Source organism: Grus americana, chromosome 2 (assembly GCF_028858705.1).
Source record: "Grus americana isolate bGruAme1 chromosome 2, bGruAme1.mat, whole genome shotgun sequence".
NCBI classification, from domain to species: domain Eukaryota; kingdom Metazoa; phylum Chordata; class Aves; order Gruiformes; family Gruidae; genus Grus; species Grus americana.
Genome location: NC_072853.1, coordinates 116702118 through 116719680, shown reverse-complemented (window position 1 = coordinate 116719680; position 17563 = coordinate 116702118). Strand labels below are relative to the sequence as shown.

The window sequence follows — 17563 nt, the reverse complement described above, 5'->3', positions numbered from 1 at the left end:
ATACTTACCCAGTGCAGTTAGAAAATCGCAGCTCCTTCTCATGGCCTCTAACATTTCTCCTTGCGTTACAGCCCATGGTCTCACCAAACCTCACCCACCAGTTCTACCCGCTGTCCCCTTCCCTGTTTTACTGCTAGACCTTTCTTAATGGACAAGTGTTGGGGATGCTGAATTGGCAGAGAGCCGTGGGGTGCTCAGATCCAGTCCTCACTATCTGGGCTCCATCTCAAACTCCTTTCCCATGAATGTAAGTTTGCAAGTACAGCTCGTTTTTTGTCTCTGCTGTTCCTCCTGGGAGGCTGCTCTAGGCCTGACTGCCCAAATGACTAAACCCTGTCAAATTTCCAGTCTATCCGTACATATGGACATACCTTTTTGCTTGTATGCAAATGGTGTTCATTACCTTGCATGAATGCCCTTTTTCCCTAGCGCTGTGCTTCTTGCTTCCTGGATTATTTATAGGCAGCAGTCATTTCTTCTTCCAACTTTTGCTTTGCCTTGCTAAACAAACCACACTCTTCTAATCATCCCTCATTAGAAAATCTTTCCAATGCCTTATTTGCAAACAGCGTGGCATCAGCGTGCAGCAGAATCTAAAAATACGGTATCAAATAATCCCTTTCTGAAGAAATCTTCAAGATTAGACACCCCGGCCAACAAATGTCCCTGCACTGTTCTCAGATAAATGTGGGTTGGAGCAACCTGAGGTCCATTGCCAGAACTTGCTCATACCCCAGGCTGAAAATTGCAACCTACCAATGGGTCTTATCACTCAGTCATAATCTGTGAACCAGCCTGTACAGTGATAAGAAAGGACAGGCTTTATTTCCTTCAAGAGAAACTAGTTGTAGCTATCACTGGGAAATAACAGAAACATTCCTTTAATGGGGCAGTAGAGAATCAATGCAGGCAAAAAACCAGAAGACAAAATAGCCAATATGGAGCTCAAAGTCATTGGCAGAAAATAAAAAGGGAGAATTACCATTAAGTCTTTTCTTTCTCTGGCCATCTCAAAGGAAGAAAAGTCATGCACAATCTGAGCCCTTTAAATATAACACAATTATTGCAATTTAAACATGCTTTCTGCTTTACTGGTGGATCTGTGAGATCCATACAGTGCAGCTCCACCTGTCATTGGTGCATTTCCAAACATGGCTCCATCCATTGCTGTCGTCTTTCAAATGATACGGCATAGCTCATGATGCTCAGCCCAGGTGCCAACCACAGTGGTGTTAGCTGCAGTGTTAGTGTACATAATAATCTCATCTGCTATTTAATATTCAAAAAGAGAGAAACAATCATGGTTTATTCTGTAAAATAAATCTCTTGTAAAAAATATTTATATTAAGTATGTTCTGAAAAATGAAATTGAGATTCCTAGGAGTTTATAATTGCTTAAAGCTTCAATGCAACGTGCATGTGACAAATGTCCTTTTCTTTTGATCTCTACAGAGTCAAGAATTTCTTCATCATTTTGATCCAGACTCAGTGGGGCCCTGCTAGAAATAAATAAAATATTTAGTTTCTCATCTTCTCAAGGGGTTATGTCTGTCTTCCAGAAGACTGATGGACAGTAAATATATCTTATCCTTTCATCACTCCAAAGAGCCAGTCAGTCTTTTTCAGGAATGGTGCTATAAAATGTCTACGAGATTGTCTGCGTAATTGGTGGTGGGTAAAGCAACAGAATTTCCAGTCAGGGTTATTTTTTTCCTTAATAAATCAGTAAAACTATTTGCAACTGATTGAAAAAAAATCAACTGATGTTTCACAATCTGAAGGCATAAAGAAAAAGAGAGGGAAAGAAAGGAATGCCATGTTGAAACCAGCAGAACAATGAGCTGACTCTGCCCGCTGAACAGCATTATGTTTTATGCCAGCCTTTTGCATTCAAAAATTATGAATCACGTCCTCCACTGTCGCCTCACCCCACATGATACGGTTTAAGATTTCTTGCCAGGGGTAAGCTAATGAAAAGTCATCCCTTCTGTAACAATAAATAACACAATACAAAGCACTTGGGGAATGGTTTTTGCTGGCTTGCAGTTTTCATGGGAATTGAGAGCATGGGCATGGAAGCCAGTCATTTGTCTTTTAACATGGCAAGAAAAACATTTTTACTTTCTCAAGTTTTCCTTCAAAAATTTTGGAAGCATATTGACTGCTTTCAGGAGTGTATTTTCATTTTCAGAAGCTTATAGAAATTTGTATTAGCACTTTAATAAGAATGAAGCACTTTTTAACTAATGAGGAGAGCGCTAGCCAAAGTTTTTGTAGCTCTTGCTTCCTTACAATACTGATACAATCATAAATGTAAAATATTGAAGGTGAAAATGCTGATCCCAGTGTAGTCCACTGTATAGCTCCATTCTGTAATCCTCAGAGAACATTTCCTAAAACTTTATTTCTGCTGAGAAATTGAGTTCACGATTCTGATTCCAAAGGAAAGATGAGCAAGATGCTTCCTTTGATTCACAGAAAAATCTCAGTAGTCCTGTCATTGAGAGAAAAATAGTATTTTCCAACTTGTAATTTACTTTTATTCACAGTTAAATAATACAAAGTGAAAGTTGATGCTCACCTATCTTGCCCTCACAAGCAGCTTCAATCTATTGCATGGTAATACAGTACATTATAATACAGTACATTGTAGTATTCCTTGTAGTTTAGATTTACCTTCAAAAAGGCATTTTTTACCAGAAAATTCACTCTTCCACTAATCAGTTGGAGAGCTGTCATGATTCTGGTACTTATTTCACACTGGTACATATGATTGCGTAGGATGCCATAGAGAGGAGAAGCAAATGTATAGTCTAGTACACAGTGTTGTGCATGCTTATTTCCGGAGTGTAGTCCCATTAGACTTAATTCTTCCCAGCCGCTTCAGACAAAGGGTTTAACCTTGGGGAAGAGGCAAGGACATAGCCCTTGCAGAGCTTCTTGAGGACTGTGCCACCAGCAAGGACGTCCCTTTCCCCTAGCCCACCATCTTTTTGCCTCCAGTGGATCACAGAGGACATACGGTGCAGGTCTGACTCTCCATGTCTCAGTGCCTAAGATAAAGCCAGACTGAAAAAAATCCCCCTTCCCGCACCAGGACCCCTGTATAAGGGAATCCTGCACTACAGAAGAGCTTTAAGAATATAATATCCATCCTTTCCTCAGTGATTCTGAAATGAAGACCGAATTGTGCCCTGAGATCCTCTTGAATATCCTAGCATGCCAGAGACTTGGCCTGGGAAAAGGCAATTTCACCCCCAAACAATGAATAGAAGGGCGGGTCCACAGTATGGCAAAACACAGCAGTTTGGGTTAATCTGTATTTTCTATTGCAAGTGTTACATAATGAGAAACATTTTGATGGGCAGCATTTAGGGTCTGTTCTCTGTGGCAAGCCAAAGGTGATTTTACTGTTTTTTTTCAGCTCCTGTGATAATCACAGAGGCAACTTAGGCTGACATTATCCAGTAAAGGAATATATTTACATCAGGAATAAGACAGGTTTCATGAGAAAGTAACCCAATGCGTGATGTGGATTTAAATTAGCAATGCTCAGAGCACAAGTCTCTCTACTAGTATCCCGAGTTGGAAATTGATAACCAGCTCAACCAGACTAAAAGAATGAGACCCCATAGCCGTTACAGTCTTAACTTTCAGCTGGGACTGTGCTTTATCATACTAAAAGGCTTCGTTTCTTACTCTGCCTTGGTAAGTGTAGTTGGGAGGAAAATCGTTTAAACTGGACATTTGCCGGGGGAAAATATGCTACATTTTCAGAATGTACAGAATGAACTTCAAACAGTGTGAATTTGATTTGTTCCCTCACTTGTCATTTGCAAAATATGGGAGGTTCTCAAGAAAACTGGCTCTGCTGAAGACACCATTTATAATAAAGGTTGGAAAAGCACACCGTCATTTATATTCTACACTAAATTACTGTATGATGACACTGATAGATTAGTGTTAACTGTTGTCAGAGCTGAAATATACCATCTCATATGAGGAGCAACTGAGGGAAAATCACACAGAAATCAAAGCCAGAGGGAAAAGCAAAAACATTATGGGGAGAAAGAACAAAAAAAGAGAAGCGTGGAGAATGGCAAACAAGAAGGGAGGATAACAAAGAAAACAGGAGGAAAAGACAGAAGAGAAAATATATTAAAATGAAAAAATAGTGAAGGAATGAGACAAAACTCCTATTTCATTAACAAGAGACAGTTGTCAAGTGGCCTCAGTTTCAGAAAAAAATCTCTGGGTGGTTGAATTCTGCATTTTTACAAGGCTGTGGGAGTTAAGAAACATTTGCCTGTCATGCACTCTGAAGAGATTTATTGTGTTCACAGTTTTCTCAGTATAATATTGCATTTGTATCACAAAATCACAGAAAGTTTCTCAGGACCTTTCATTTAGGTCTCCTGATGGATTTACACAAGAGAAGGGGAATTAGATTTCCTTCTTTTGTGTCTCAGTTACAAAATACTTGTTTTTTTTTTCTTTATCCATACGGTCCAGCTGTGCCGTTTGCTGACATAAAAATTCTGAAATGAAGCAAAGGGTCTGAGAGTACTTAGGTGCCGTTACGTTAATTTAGACCACGATGTTAATTTACGGTACCTGAGACTTGCTTGCAACTCTGCAGCATAATGCCAACGGAGTAATCGCATAATCACATCAGCAATTTCACCAGCCAAATTGTATCCCATTTTATATTCTTGAAATAATCTTCTGAAAGATGGAAAAATTAGGAGATTCTTGTTGAAAAAACATTTTTCTTCAAAAAAAGTGTTCTGTCAGCTCTAGTTCCTTTTTTTGAAGACTCGGTATGCTTTAAGCTCAACGGGTGATAATTTTCTGACCTCATTCTTGCCATCTTAATCTGATATTTTAAATAAATAAATGGGACACACATAAATCATAAATGATGCGTGAGGAAGCTCAAGAATGTTACCTACAAAATGACCTTAAAGTTATTAAAACTAAAGTAGGTGCTCCAAGTTAAGCATAGCCTATATGGTTTGCTAAACAAGGAAAGATCTAAGGATATGAAATGGGTTTTACAGGAGTTCATGATATTTTTTTTCTCTTTAGTTTCCATGTCATTCCTCTGAAAAAAAAAAATCCATACAGTAACATGAAATCTCTTCTGCAATAGTAGCACGTTTACACTAGAGGGTGCTACTTCGACAGGATTTTAAGCTGCTTTGGAAATCTCTTTTTCAGTATTTGGAAAAAAAAATGCACATCTGAAATAAGAAGCAGCTGTTTTTAGAGGGAGAAATTCTACTGTAATTTGAACAAACACAATTAAAATGTAACAGTGATGATATTTTCCATACACGTACCCATGAGGGACACTGGTAATACAGTCATCTCAGCTTCAGTAGAAACTACATAAATGATGACGCTGAGGCTGTGTTAGAGATGAGTAAATATCCCTAATATTTTGGTCTGGTTTTGCTTAAAAAACTATTATGACATGGAAAATAGATTAACTACAGGAACATGAAAATAAGGTCATTGGTCATTTTTAATGAGAGGGACAGAAACTAATGGAGTAAAACATAAAGTAGCAGTCTATAGTACAAATACAGTGTCACTGCATGTCTGGGTGTGATATGATGGAGAGTTTCCTCACCTTCCAAACGGAATGGAAGTGGCCAAGAGGTTATTTTAAATAATTCTTCCCTCGCCCTTCCAGTGGTGGTGAGGATTGTCACAGCTCTGAACATGTGTCTGCATATCTCCAGGGGCTTTGTCTGCCTGGAGTCAGAGTCCACATGGAGATGGTGGAAGTCTTGGGCCATGAAGAGAGTTGCTGCTCCCTGACAACGGTTAGCAAGTGGCTTGGTATGGGCAGCTTGTCTTCTTATACATCTGATCCAAAAATCTCTTTTGAACTCAGCAGATCTGCAAGAAGGCAAGATGGTGTGTGCCCTGCACTGTCTCTAACTCTAGTAACACTGTGAAAAAAGTGATACCCAGGGAATCTCCAAAACCACACATGAGATGGAGGAGAATAAAATCTCAAAAGAACTCTGCCTTGCCTTCTTGCTTCTCCCAAACTTGAACACTATTTCCATCAGGTGAATTTGTCACTGGTACCACTTGAAAGGGATTATTCACCATGGAGTAAATAAAATAGCCCAGATGTTCTTGAAAATGGAACTTACCAGAAGACTACCTTCTCCAGGCCAGGCAAACCCCTTCTGCTCTACAGATCCAGTCCTAAGTGAGAGGATCTGGATGCCCCATGAAATTAGATGCTTTGATGAAGAAGTAGATCATCACTTTTTCCCCAGTTGCTGGGTCTTTGCTCACTGAGGTCAACCACGAAGGGTCCCCTGGTCCCAGTGCTGGTGCTGCAGCTCCAGGAGAGCACCAGCCCCAACATCCAGGTGAGGCCTCTTCCTCCAAAGCACCATGTAGTCATACCTATTACTGCACAAGTTGCATCTTGTAAAAAGCTGCTAAGATGGTGTTTTGTGTTTCTTGGATATCCCCTTTTCATTCCCTAAGTCTGTTGTACAGCCTAGATCAGCAAAAAATAGGGGATCAGGTAGGCGGTGCGGGAGAGGAAGAGATAAGGAAATGAATGGTGGCAGGGAGAGGAACATTGCTTTTCTCAGGCTGGTTGAGAAACAAGTGAAGTCCCCACCTATCAACCAAAAAGAGCAATGCATTACTATGAAAACATTTGCTTTTCAACTGAAATTATCCCAGCACCACAGGAGAGTTGGCAGACTTCAAAAGGCCCAAAGTACTTACATTTAAAAAATTCTCATCACTTGGGGGCAGATTGTCGTTAGCCCTGTGCTGCCTGACCTGGCATTTGTGTTGCCACAGCAAAGTATCCGTGACTCATCCGCAGGTGTTTGTGGTTCGGCAGGCTGCCTGCGCTCAGGCTGCCTGCCAGTCCTGCCTGCCAGTCCTGCCTGCCACTGCCAAAAGCAACATCCTGCCTTTCTCAGAAGGACCCCTGCAGTGACAAGGCATTGCTGCAGAAGTGGGCAGGCGGTCAGAGGAGGAAAGGTCATGAGGGGTGTATTGGTCCATCAGTCCATGCTGTAAGCAGGTGCATGCTTGACTGTCACTAATGTATTTAGATAACCCTGTTCTCTGCTATAGGGAAAAAAAACCCTCTTTTTTTCTTAGTAGGTTTATGTGCACTTGGGAGTGTACAATAGACATTTCTGATTTTTTTTTCCCCCGTATGATAACTGCCAACAGTCAACTACATTTGTAGGTTCACATCACCAGGATCTTACATTGCTTTCACTTCTCTGAACTTTACTGCAAGGTTTGCCTGCATTTTGTTTCCTTTTGTTGCATGGGGTTTACGGTATTGAGCCTCCTTAGCATAAAGCGGGAACAAATGCAGTGGATAAATCAATCTGAATACTGGAGCTGTATCAAGTTGTGCTCTTCAAGGCATCTTAAAAATAGCAGTCCCACGGAATAGGACTATGAGTAAGCAGCTCCCACGAGCACGTGCTGCCTTTGCTGTGTACTAGAAACGTAGGACCCAGCTGGAATCAGACGACAATGTCAGACATTTCAGAAGGAGTTTCTAGACAGTGTATGTCTGGAAGGATGGTCAGTTGGAGTCACTTGGTCAATGAAATTGTTCAGTCAGAAGATATTCAGCCAGCTAAGAGTCATTAAGTCAGGGAGGGGAGGCTAACCTTGCCACTCTGACAGCCCTGAAGCTGTGCCAAATTATGCAGTGTTAGTTAAGGACTCTTGTTCTCAGCTTTCCTACTTCCTCAGAGATTCTTTCTTGTCAGCAGAGAAATGGAAGAAAGGAACCAAATAAAACTGACAGTAAAAAAAGTGTGTGTGTATATATATGTATATGCATATTTAAAATCCAAATGTACATATACACACATACATTTATGTATGCGTGTGTGTGTGTTTGAATTTTGCACTGTTAGCTTGTGACAGATGTAAAGATCAATAAAATATATCTCTGCTCTTCCAGGCTGTACGTGCTGCAGAGCTTATTGATGCTAATATTCCTGTAAAGATACTCTTCTGCATGTAAGATATTGCACTATTTTTGACCGGGTGAATATGAAATTATCTCTGAAGGCATGACCAGGTAACTCTGAAATGATCTCTGGAAGTAATCTCATGTTGAAGCTGAAATACAAGATGCATGCCAGCCTTAATTCTGTCTCCTAACAATGGATAAATGATACCAAGTTGTAGATCTATTTGTGTTGTGGAACTGTATTATTTAAGCTGTATTCCACAGTGGAGCTCATCAAAACCTTACCGTTTGTCCCCATGTCCTCTCACCTTGCTACAATGCAGATCCATGCCGGCTGCACTGACAGCCTCCAGGAATTTTTTCATGACAGAGTAGCTTGTCTTTTTCCCACTGTCCATCTAGGTAGACTTGCAAGCTAAAATGCCTTTGAGGTCAGAACTGTTACAGCTACATTAAATACATATATAGTATTTTATATATCAGCATTTGAGATGGTTAACAATGTTTTTCTTGACTGAGTTTTCCATGTTACACTTTTAATCAACAAATGTGACACAGCTTGCTCAGAGCCAGAGCAGAAAACAGGAGCAGATGGCCTTTTAGAGTCCCTCCCCTGTGCCTTCTGCTACTCCCTTTGGCATCCTCTTGCTAGAGCCAGGAGCTAGTATGACCTAATGAAACCTTCAAGCCACCCTGCAAAGGAAAGAGGCTACCGGGAAGAGAAAAAATAAGATGGAGGCAGCAGATTCAGGGGTGACTGAATGCCCAAGCACTTGGTGAAAAAGGACACACAGACACTAGGGAGAAGTAGGCAGGAGATGAGAAATATGGAGAGAAGGTATCCCCCAGAGGGAGCAAGGAGAGGGGATGTGTGTCTAAAATACACATCAAAAGCTGGAGTTACCGATTTCATTGCTATGGCTTCCAAGCACGTATAAAGTACCATCTCTAAGAGGAGAATTTAGGGTCTACACAGCAAAACCACTGGAGAGTTACTGTAAAATGGTACGTTGACTTCACGTTGTAGCAGTCATCTATCGTTGCTTCATCTGCTGTGCTGATTATTCGCAGTGTTTGAAATGATTCACTGGTTTGGGGTTTTGGTTGGGTTTTTTTTTCTGTAATTGGCATGTATCACAAGCAAAGTGTAGCCCATTAGTGATAGCTTTGTCTCTCTAAATTTAAAAGTGTTTATTCAGCTCCTGCAATTTGAGATTTGGAGACAAGCCTGTGGGTTCCAGATACTACAGTGTTAGCAAAGTACTTTAGAGGGTATTTTAGCTTAGACTTAGACGTGTTGACAGAGCATATATCTTGTCTGTTCCTCAAAGAATTCAAGTTAAAAGGGACATCAAATTTGTCAGCTAGGTAGAAGTGTGTTTCAGCACTAGCTCTTCATTAGCAGACTGAAAAAGACACTTCAGTCTTTTCATGGCTGCTCTTAAGAATGCCTGTCTTTGTGTGTGAGGCAGTAGTAAATAAAATGAAAATATGTTTTAAACTCTTTTTTTTTCTTAATTATTGCCTATGAAGAATAATATGAAAGCAGACAGAACTGTCTGATCAGCGTCCACTCAGTCACATGATTGCATATGTGCAAGTGTCTGTAAGAAGGATTCATGAAGTTCAATAAAACTTTTCCAGGTAGGACACAGAAAGGGGTTGTCAGAAGCATCAACAAGCTGTGATCTGTGGACTTCCCATCCCTGCTATGTGATGATACAGCCAGATCTCATACCCTGTAGGATGATGTTATGGAGAGAATCTTTGTGTACAGTGCACTGCAGGTATGAATTTACTGATGGGAGGGAAGGTGGCAGACATTTAAGCTATTCAACCAAAGCAGCGCACAACTTCCCAGCTCTCCTCTCCCCAGTATGTCACTACATTCACATAACGCATGTTGAGCACTTAATGTATGTTAAGTCACTTTCAATTAAATTGCTTTCTCTGTTAAGCGTTGACCATTTAGAAAAGCAAATGCATGAACACATTAAAATGTATTCTTGTATAATGTGAATTCAGTAATGCCCTTAAGTCTGCATGAAGAATACAAAATCTTCCTACAGCATACCTACATTAAATGGTTACACAACTGTAGTTGCTATGGTAGAATAACTTGTTCCTATATGATGTTTAATCAGCATTTTAAAACGTGCAGATTACATTTCAAGGAATTAAAGGTTTCACAACAGATTGCACAACAAGCAAAGCAACAGAAGGGTGCAATACAGAGTCTACCTTCTACTTTAAATTCCATTTATTACTTATAAATTTATGACAGCCTCCTCGATTAGTAAAATAAGTTATTGCTCCAAATTGTTGCCTTGATGCAATTCCCCCATTCTCTTTAGCAAGCGATGACGGCTCCCTGTCCTGCTCTTACAGGGTGGCACATACCCTGTCTACACACCTGCCAAGCACCCTTGTCCCACGCACCCCTTTCTCTGCCTGCCTTAGGGCCGGTGGATAATTATCAATCAGACCAATTATTATCAATTACAGCAATGATGGTAATTGATAATTGTCAATGTACTGCAGCGCAGTCGCTGGATTTAACGCAAGTTATACCTCCTAGGCTCCTGCAAAAGATGATGCTGAAAACCTATCCATGTTGCTGGCACCCCACGCCAAGCCGTGCGGCTCTGATAAACCGGGCTCTTTCGGCGATGTTTTCGGGTGCAGCTCGGTGCCCGCCCCGCCGGCAGCCACCCCGGGACACCGGCAGGGCCGCCCTGTCCCCTGCACTACAGCTCCCAGGATGCACCTCGCCTCCCGCCCTAGCCGCGACAGCGCTCGGGCGGCGCAGGGCGTGCCGGGACTTGTAGTCTGCAGGTCCGGGCGGGCGCTCCGCTCGGGCGGCTCCTGCCTGCCGGCCCGGGGCCAGCCGGGCTCCCTCGGCCGTGGCGGGGCCGGGCCGGCCGGGGTGAGGCACCGCGCCTGCCGCCGCTCGCTGCCTCCCTCCTCGCCTCCCCTCAGGGCTTCCCGCTCCTCCCGGCCCGGAGGCAGGAGCCCGCCGCCCGCCCCGGCCCGCCGCGCAGGGGGAAGCCAGCGGGGCAGAGCGGCTGCGCTGCCCGGCGGAGCACCATGCTGGAGTCCATCCGTGTCACCGGTGAGTACCTGCCCCGGGCCCCAGCCGCTCCCTGAGGCAGCCTGAGGCGGGGCCGGACCCCGGCTGCGTCTCCGGGCGGCTGGGGCGTTACCGGCTTGGCGAGGGGCTTGCGGCGGCAGGAGGGGCAAGGTGGGGCCGCTTTCCCCACGGTCCCCCCGGCGCCGACAGCCGCTCCCGCGGGGGTGGGGTGGGGGGGTGGAATCATCACCCGAGGAGGCGCCGAGGCGTTTCCGTGAGCGTACCTGCTCCGTGGGGACGAGGGAAAGGTGCTTCGCACCTACGGGTCTTGAAAGAGGGCGAAGCAGGAGTCCCGTCGGTGAACAGGGACACGGGTACCTTTGCCTGCGGCCGCGTCCCCTTCCAGCGACGCGGGGGTGCGGGGGTGGGTGACACCCGCCCGCCTTTCGGCGGAGCGAGGGACAGAAGGTGCAAACAAAAACGCTAATGGAAATGTTACTGATGACATCGGTGTCTTTCACTCTTCGGCTCTCCTCTTTGCTGTACTTTCAGAGAACTTTACAAATCTTTGTAATATGCGTATGTAAAAACCTGTACTATGACCGTATAACCACAGTGTGGAATGGTTTTGTGTGGTATAAAAAACTTTTAACTTCAGTGCTGTGTATATGTGCTATGTAGGAAAATCTGCAATACCGTTGCTCCTGCAAAACAAATTTTTCACTCAGGTATTTTCTTTGTTTAAATTTGGCATCCTATTTCATGTGTCACTTCTTCAGCTGCTTCAAGCCAATGTTATTTTGTCATGGGGAAATCTATCTAGAAGACATCTGGTGGAGATGTCTTAGTGTCCCCTCATACAATACTGTTAGAATCATAATTAAGATTTCTAACAGCTACTCTTTCTCTGCGTAATTTATATGCCATTCCATCCGTGCCATGGATATGAGTAGGGTGTTACTTCTGGTAACGGGAGTGGAAATAAAGTTGATGGAATCAGACAGAGCATCCCTAGAGACGTGCATCAGGGACTGTAATCTTACAAGATTAAGATTTCTTAAAAGGAAAGATAGTTTTCTGGGGTCCATATCCCGTCAAATATTCCTGAACACACCTGTGCCGCAGTAGAACAAGCTAGAGATCTGCTTAGATGGAAGTTTCATCCTGTGCAGGTCTGTCTATAAGGCAGTTTTGTCATTATATCCTGAGTCTATTAAACAAATGGCCCTTGATTTCATTAGGGCCAAGTCTTCACTTTTACTGATTATTACTGTGCTATAAAATTTAATTTGAAGAATGTGAATTTGGAGTCAGTTACATAATGTCGTATTTCAGTATACAAACACGCATGCAAGAAACTGCTTGCAAGTCAGTTTATGCTTTTAAGGCAGAAAGAGTACCTTTTTCAATATCATTGCAATTTTAAAGACAAAAACCAAACTGCGCAGTCTAAAATCATGCCAATGAATCCTGTAAATGGTGGATATTTCAGAGTTATTTACAAACACTGGCAGTTAATGAATCAGACAAACAAGTTGACTCATAGCTGAAACTTGCCCTTGGTTTTGGAGCTCAGAATTAAAGTTGAATAACAGATACGCTGTTACAGGAAGAAAGCAAATAGGTGGATATTTTTGGGGAAAAAAAATTTCTTAGGTTAAATGTCAATGTTCTCAACACCATATGGGCTCTAGTTTTTAACGAACTTGCTGTGAAAACAGAAAAGATCTCAGCATCAGTCTTTTTACAGGACCTCACTAATTCTAGAGCAAAATCATTTTCAGTTATTATAGAGAGAACTTCTAGTGCTGTTTAGTTCAAGCTGCCTGACACTTTCTGTTCAAAACTTGAGTGTTTATAAACCTTAAAGGTGTTTATAGTGGTGAGGAAATATACTACAGGATTCTGGTCAGATTCTGTTACACCACAAACATAAGCCTGTAGTATTTGAGAGGCAGTGAAACAGTACAGATTCATATACAACAATCTCCATTGCCTGCTTGTTGCAGAATATTCTTTCTACAGCCCTCTGCACCCACAAACCATACAGCCTAGAGCTCAAACTACAGATAGTTGTTAATCTATTCACATTACTTGATTATTGATGACATTTCTTTGTGATATAATCATAGGTTTGCAGAATGTGTCAAAGGAGGAATCTTACTTGTCACATCCATATATTTTCTTCTCATCTTTCAGTTTCAATTGTCACTATTTTCTTATTGTAGAAAGATCACTTACATTATTTGCATTTCTGTAAATTTGAAAATTCAAGTCAAGCTCTTTGTTGGTGATTTTGAATAAAAAGAAATTCAAGCGTATTCTAAAATGGTAATGCTGAACTGAAAACCAAAAAGCAGTGGCTCAGATCATTACAAGCCTAGGACAGGAGGAACTGCTCCAAGAACATCTTCACTAAGCACCTCAAGAATCATACCTGCAGTTCGGAAACTGTTTGCCCATTAAGTGTATATAACCTGAGTGACAGCTGGTCAAATACCACAGGAGCTCTCTACTTTTTTTTTTTTGTTGTTTTTTAGAGCAAGGCTAGCTGTGCAGAGAGAGATCTGCACCCACAAATACCTATCATTATTCACCTCATTCCACCTATGGAACAGGTATTTAAGAAGCTGCTTGGATAATAGCTAACCAGTAGCCTAGAGGAAGATTTTTCTACAACACTCACCAAAGCCTGGAAAAATTTACATTGGGCTTTTACTACATGTATTATTAATATAATGAAAGATTAGCTCAATACATCAATTTCTAAAGGATGGGAACCGATAATATAACCTAGCTCCTGAATTTCACATAAAATCTATCTTTTTTTCTAACAAATAACCTCTGACAAGATTAGGCAGTGTCTGCCATGCTAGAGGATTCAAAGCTAGTGACCGAGGTGCAACTTAGACATGGAAAGTATTTCATTAGTGCAGAATCATAATAAGATTTGTGATTCCCACGTATCCTCTGTTAGCAATCTTGGGGTACATCCCTTCTGCAGTACCGCTGTAACACTGGAATAGCTGCATGTGTGTAAATGAAGTTACACAAGGGTAAAACTCCTCTGTTGACAACATCAAGCCTGTGGTATTTTGTACTGTTTTGTCATACGTGGTACATTTGTATCTGCAGGACGGGGTAAGTCCAGTACTGCCAATTCCAGCAGGTATCTTGAAAACAGTGGGATTTTGGCTGGGCCATGACCCACTCTCGTGTGAGGTTCTTCAGGCAGATGGAGGAGTTGCCTCTGGCTGGCTGCCCTGCTAACCCCTCCGTATGGGGTAGCAGAAACCAAACACAGCTGCCCCAAAGCGGGACAGAGCTCTACTCCAGCCCAAGGCAATCAGACTGTTTCCACTGAACAGGAGGATTTTCTGTCCTTTGGTACCTTATTGATGCCAAAATAGAGGCAGGCAGCTCTTCTGCCCCCTCCTCCTTCTACTTGCTTCTTTCTACATCATCACCTTCCACTCTGAACCTGGCAGACTGTCTCATTTAGTAATTTACCAGTGCCTCTAGGACCTGTGATTTCATTGCAGAGAGGAACAAAATATCAATAACTAGAAGTAAACATGGTGGGAAGGTCTTCTTGGGAGAGGCTGTGCTAGTTTTGTTGTGGTTGGTTGTTGGTTTTTTTTTTAATTGTTAAAGGACTTGGGGCTTTGTGAGTTTGGAAGTGAGATCAATGAAGAGAATCTGTGTACATAGATTGCACATTTTTTGAGAACCCCCCTAAGGTAACTGGAGGCTTGGGCATACATTCTTTGGCTGTTTTCTGCTGCAAAGACTGAAATATGTAAAGTCAGTAAATTTGAATTTTTATATCTCAGAACACATGTAACATGTGGATGAGATAGAAAAGATAAAACCTATACAATACATAGCGCAATATGGGGGATAGAGTTATGCAATAGTACGGTGATTTTCAGTTTGCCTTTTCCAGACCTTTTAGAAGTAATCTGTTGCCATCTACCCTATGGTATATCCAGAGTTTAAAAGCTGGAAATCACTGCTAGCCAATCTATCCAATTAATGTGGGCTGATAATCCATTCTCTGACTGGCTACTTTATAGCACTATGATAGCTTGGTACTTTTTGGAACACTGAAGCACGTTTTCAGAACACAGGCTATGCGATTAATTGGGTTTATATTCAGAATACTAAAACTCTTCTTCCAATCACCAGGCATTGCTAATCCTTGGAAACTCTTGGATATAGTTTAGTAAGTCAAGTTTCCTAGAAGACAGTGTATTTTTAGTTTGGTTGATGCTGTCTGACTTACAGATGTGAGTTTAAAATTATAACTATTACAGATTAAACAAATATACTGGAGAAAGAACTTGAAAATTTGGTGTTTTGCAATATGATTTTGACATCTCAAATATTATTTTCTAGTTTATTTTGTAAAATGATGTTGTTCACAGGACCAATCAAAAAATTTAGAATCGCAGTTAAATGACTTCTGTGAAAACTATAATATTATCTAATATAATCTTTCAGATCTGCTGGATTATCTGTTGATTCTAGGTTTGCAGCACAAATAGGCATCAAGTAGTATCCTTCTTTAGTCAGAAGAAAATGAATGACAGTCACACTTGGTTTAGCAGCTGAAAAATCACTTTGCTACAAGATTGCATGTATAAAGTAACTACAGATTTGGGGACAACTATTTCTGATATCAACCACGTGCACGTGAAACCAGCCAGCATGCGTTCAGCACTTGACCACCATTTGTGACACTTGCAGGAGAATTCTGACTTGTGATGTTCAGAAATTATCTAGACATAAATGCATTTATTACTGGCCAACTGCACTAAGATCTGAAAAATTACTGTCATGAGTTTTTGGTATTGAATTGGCCCAAGAGCTGGGGGGTGTGTTTAAGGTAATTTTGAGTTGTTTCTTTGAATTCCGATTCTGTTGTTCTGGGGTTTTTTCTATTTATCACTTCTTAGATACACCCATGATACTAATTCAAATTTTTCCCTGTGTAGTAGCAATTTAAGGCTTCTCTGCTTTTAGTGACTTTTGAGAATTGATTAGTAGAGAAGGTAAAGCATTACTGCCATGTTACATTATTATATCTCATCTGAATTTTAAGAAGTAGCTCTTTAATTTCCAACTTCAGTTTTGCCTACACACACAGTCACATGCTCAAAAATGTAACATTTCTGTGTTCAGACATTCTGGAAACCTAGCTTTTCATTTATCCTTCTTAGAAGTAGGGCTTCTCACACTGAAATACTTGGTACAGGCCTGAAGTCCATCTTAAATACTTGCCAAAAAAGGTGTCAGCTATCATCTTATTCTGTTGTCCAAAAAAATGCCTCATTTTATAGGAGTTGTTTGTTGATAGGTACACGCAGAAATGAATGCCCACTGCACAGTATCCTGGCTGCATATTTGATGTTGTTTTCCTTGTGATGGGAAGGGTGGTTCCTCAGCACTACAGCTCATGGCAAAGCAAGATAAGCCAGGTCGGCAGGCTGTCACCTCTGTGATGAGAATGATCTGACAGAATTTGAACAGGAACGCCAAGGAGCACGCTCCTGCACGCACCAGGCATAGAAAGGGGATTCACAAACTTACTGTGAAATAAAACTGAGCTTGCACAAGATAAGCATGCTTTAGTGGAAAAGAATAATCTAATGCTTCTACCTCTCTCTTTCCAGTGGAGGGAACACCCAGGCTGCAGATTTCCCATCGTATCTTCATGTAAACAGGACCTCTGTCTTTTTGCTTTTTAGAACAGCATCTTCAGGAGAACCGAGGAACACAGATTGACATGGAACTGACAGAGGTCCAACAGCATGAAATACATTGTCATGGCGCTTATGTTGGGAGCAAAACCTAATTTTACTGTGAAAATAAAGCTGAAATTAAACTACTATTGATTTTTTTTTTTTCTCCCCCTTGGAGGCATTTAATGATTTCTTGCTAATGTTCCATTCGGAGTATAATTACTGTATGTAAAGTAATTAGAGCTCAGCTATGTATAACTGTGGGCTAAAGCTCAAATCCCTTTTGCAGGCTTTAATCAAGCTCCGGCCATATCTCTGTGAATCCTTTCATTTTAGGCGCAGAAGTAGGAAGCATTTCTCTGTGGCAGGATTTACTTGTGCCCTTACTTTTGGCTCACCTAATGTTCTAGGATGAGCTGGTTGGCGAGAGAAGGGGATAGTTAGAACCAGTGAAGAGAGGTCACTTCTCTCTATCAAACCAGCACAAATATTAAAAACAGCTTTAATCCTCAATGACTTTGCTGCTCTGCACCAGGGACCTGCCTCCCCTGAAGGCTATGCCAGGGATCAGAGCAAGAAAGGAGAGTTCCTTCACTAAAAGAACCTTATTTGCTTCTTGCATTCAGTTTAGTTCACAATGTTTCTTCTCAAGTGTTTTCTTAAAGCCAGCTGTTATTGGAGAACAGCTTTGAATAGATGAAGTGACAGTGTTGTCTTATGGATTCTTAGGGGTGTGTTTGTAACTAGCTGATCTCT

General features: G+C 41.6%; 1 protein-coding gene across 1 annotated transcript in view; it reads left to right on the top strand.

The window, feature by feature from the left end:
• The first annotated feature begins 10840 nt into the window (after positions 1 to 10840).
• MATCAP2 (microtubule associated tyrosine carboxypeptidase 2) overlaps positions 10841 to 17563 on the top strand; it is a 28893-nt gene continuing 22170 nt past the window's right edge. The window contains exon 1 of the mRNA XM_054817710.1: positions 10841 to 11105. Within this exon, the coding sequence (XP_054673685.1) occupies positions 11081 to 11105 (25 nt within the window). The 5' untranslated portion in view covers positions 10841 to 11080. The remainder of the gene's footprint in view (positions 11106 to 17563) is intronic.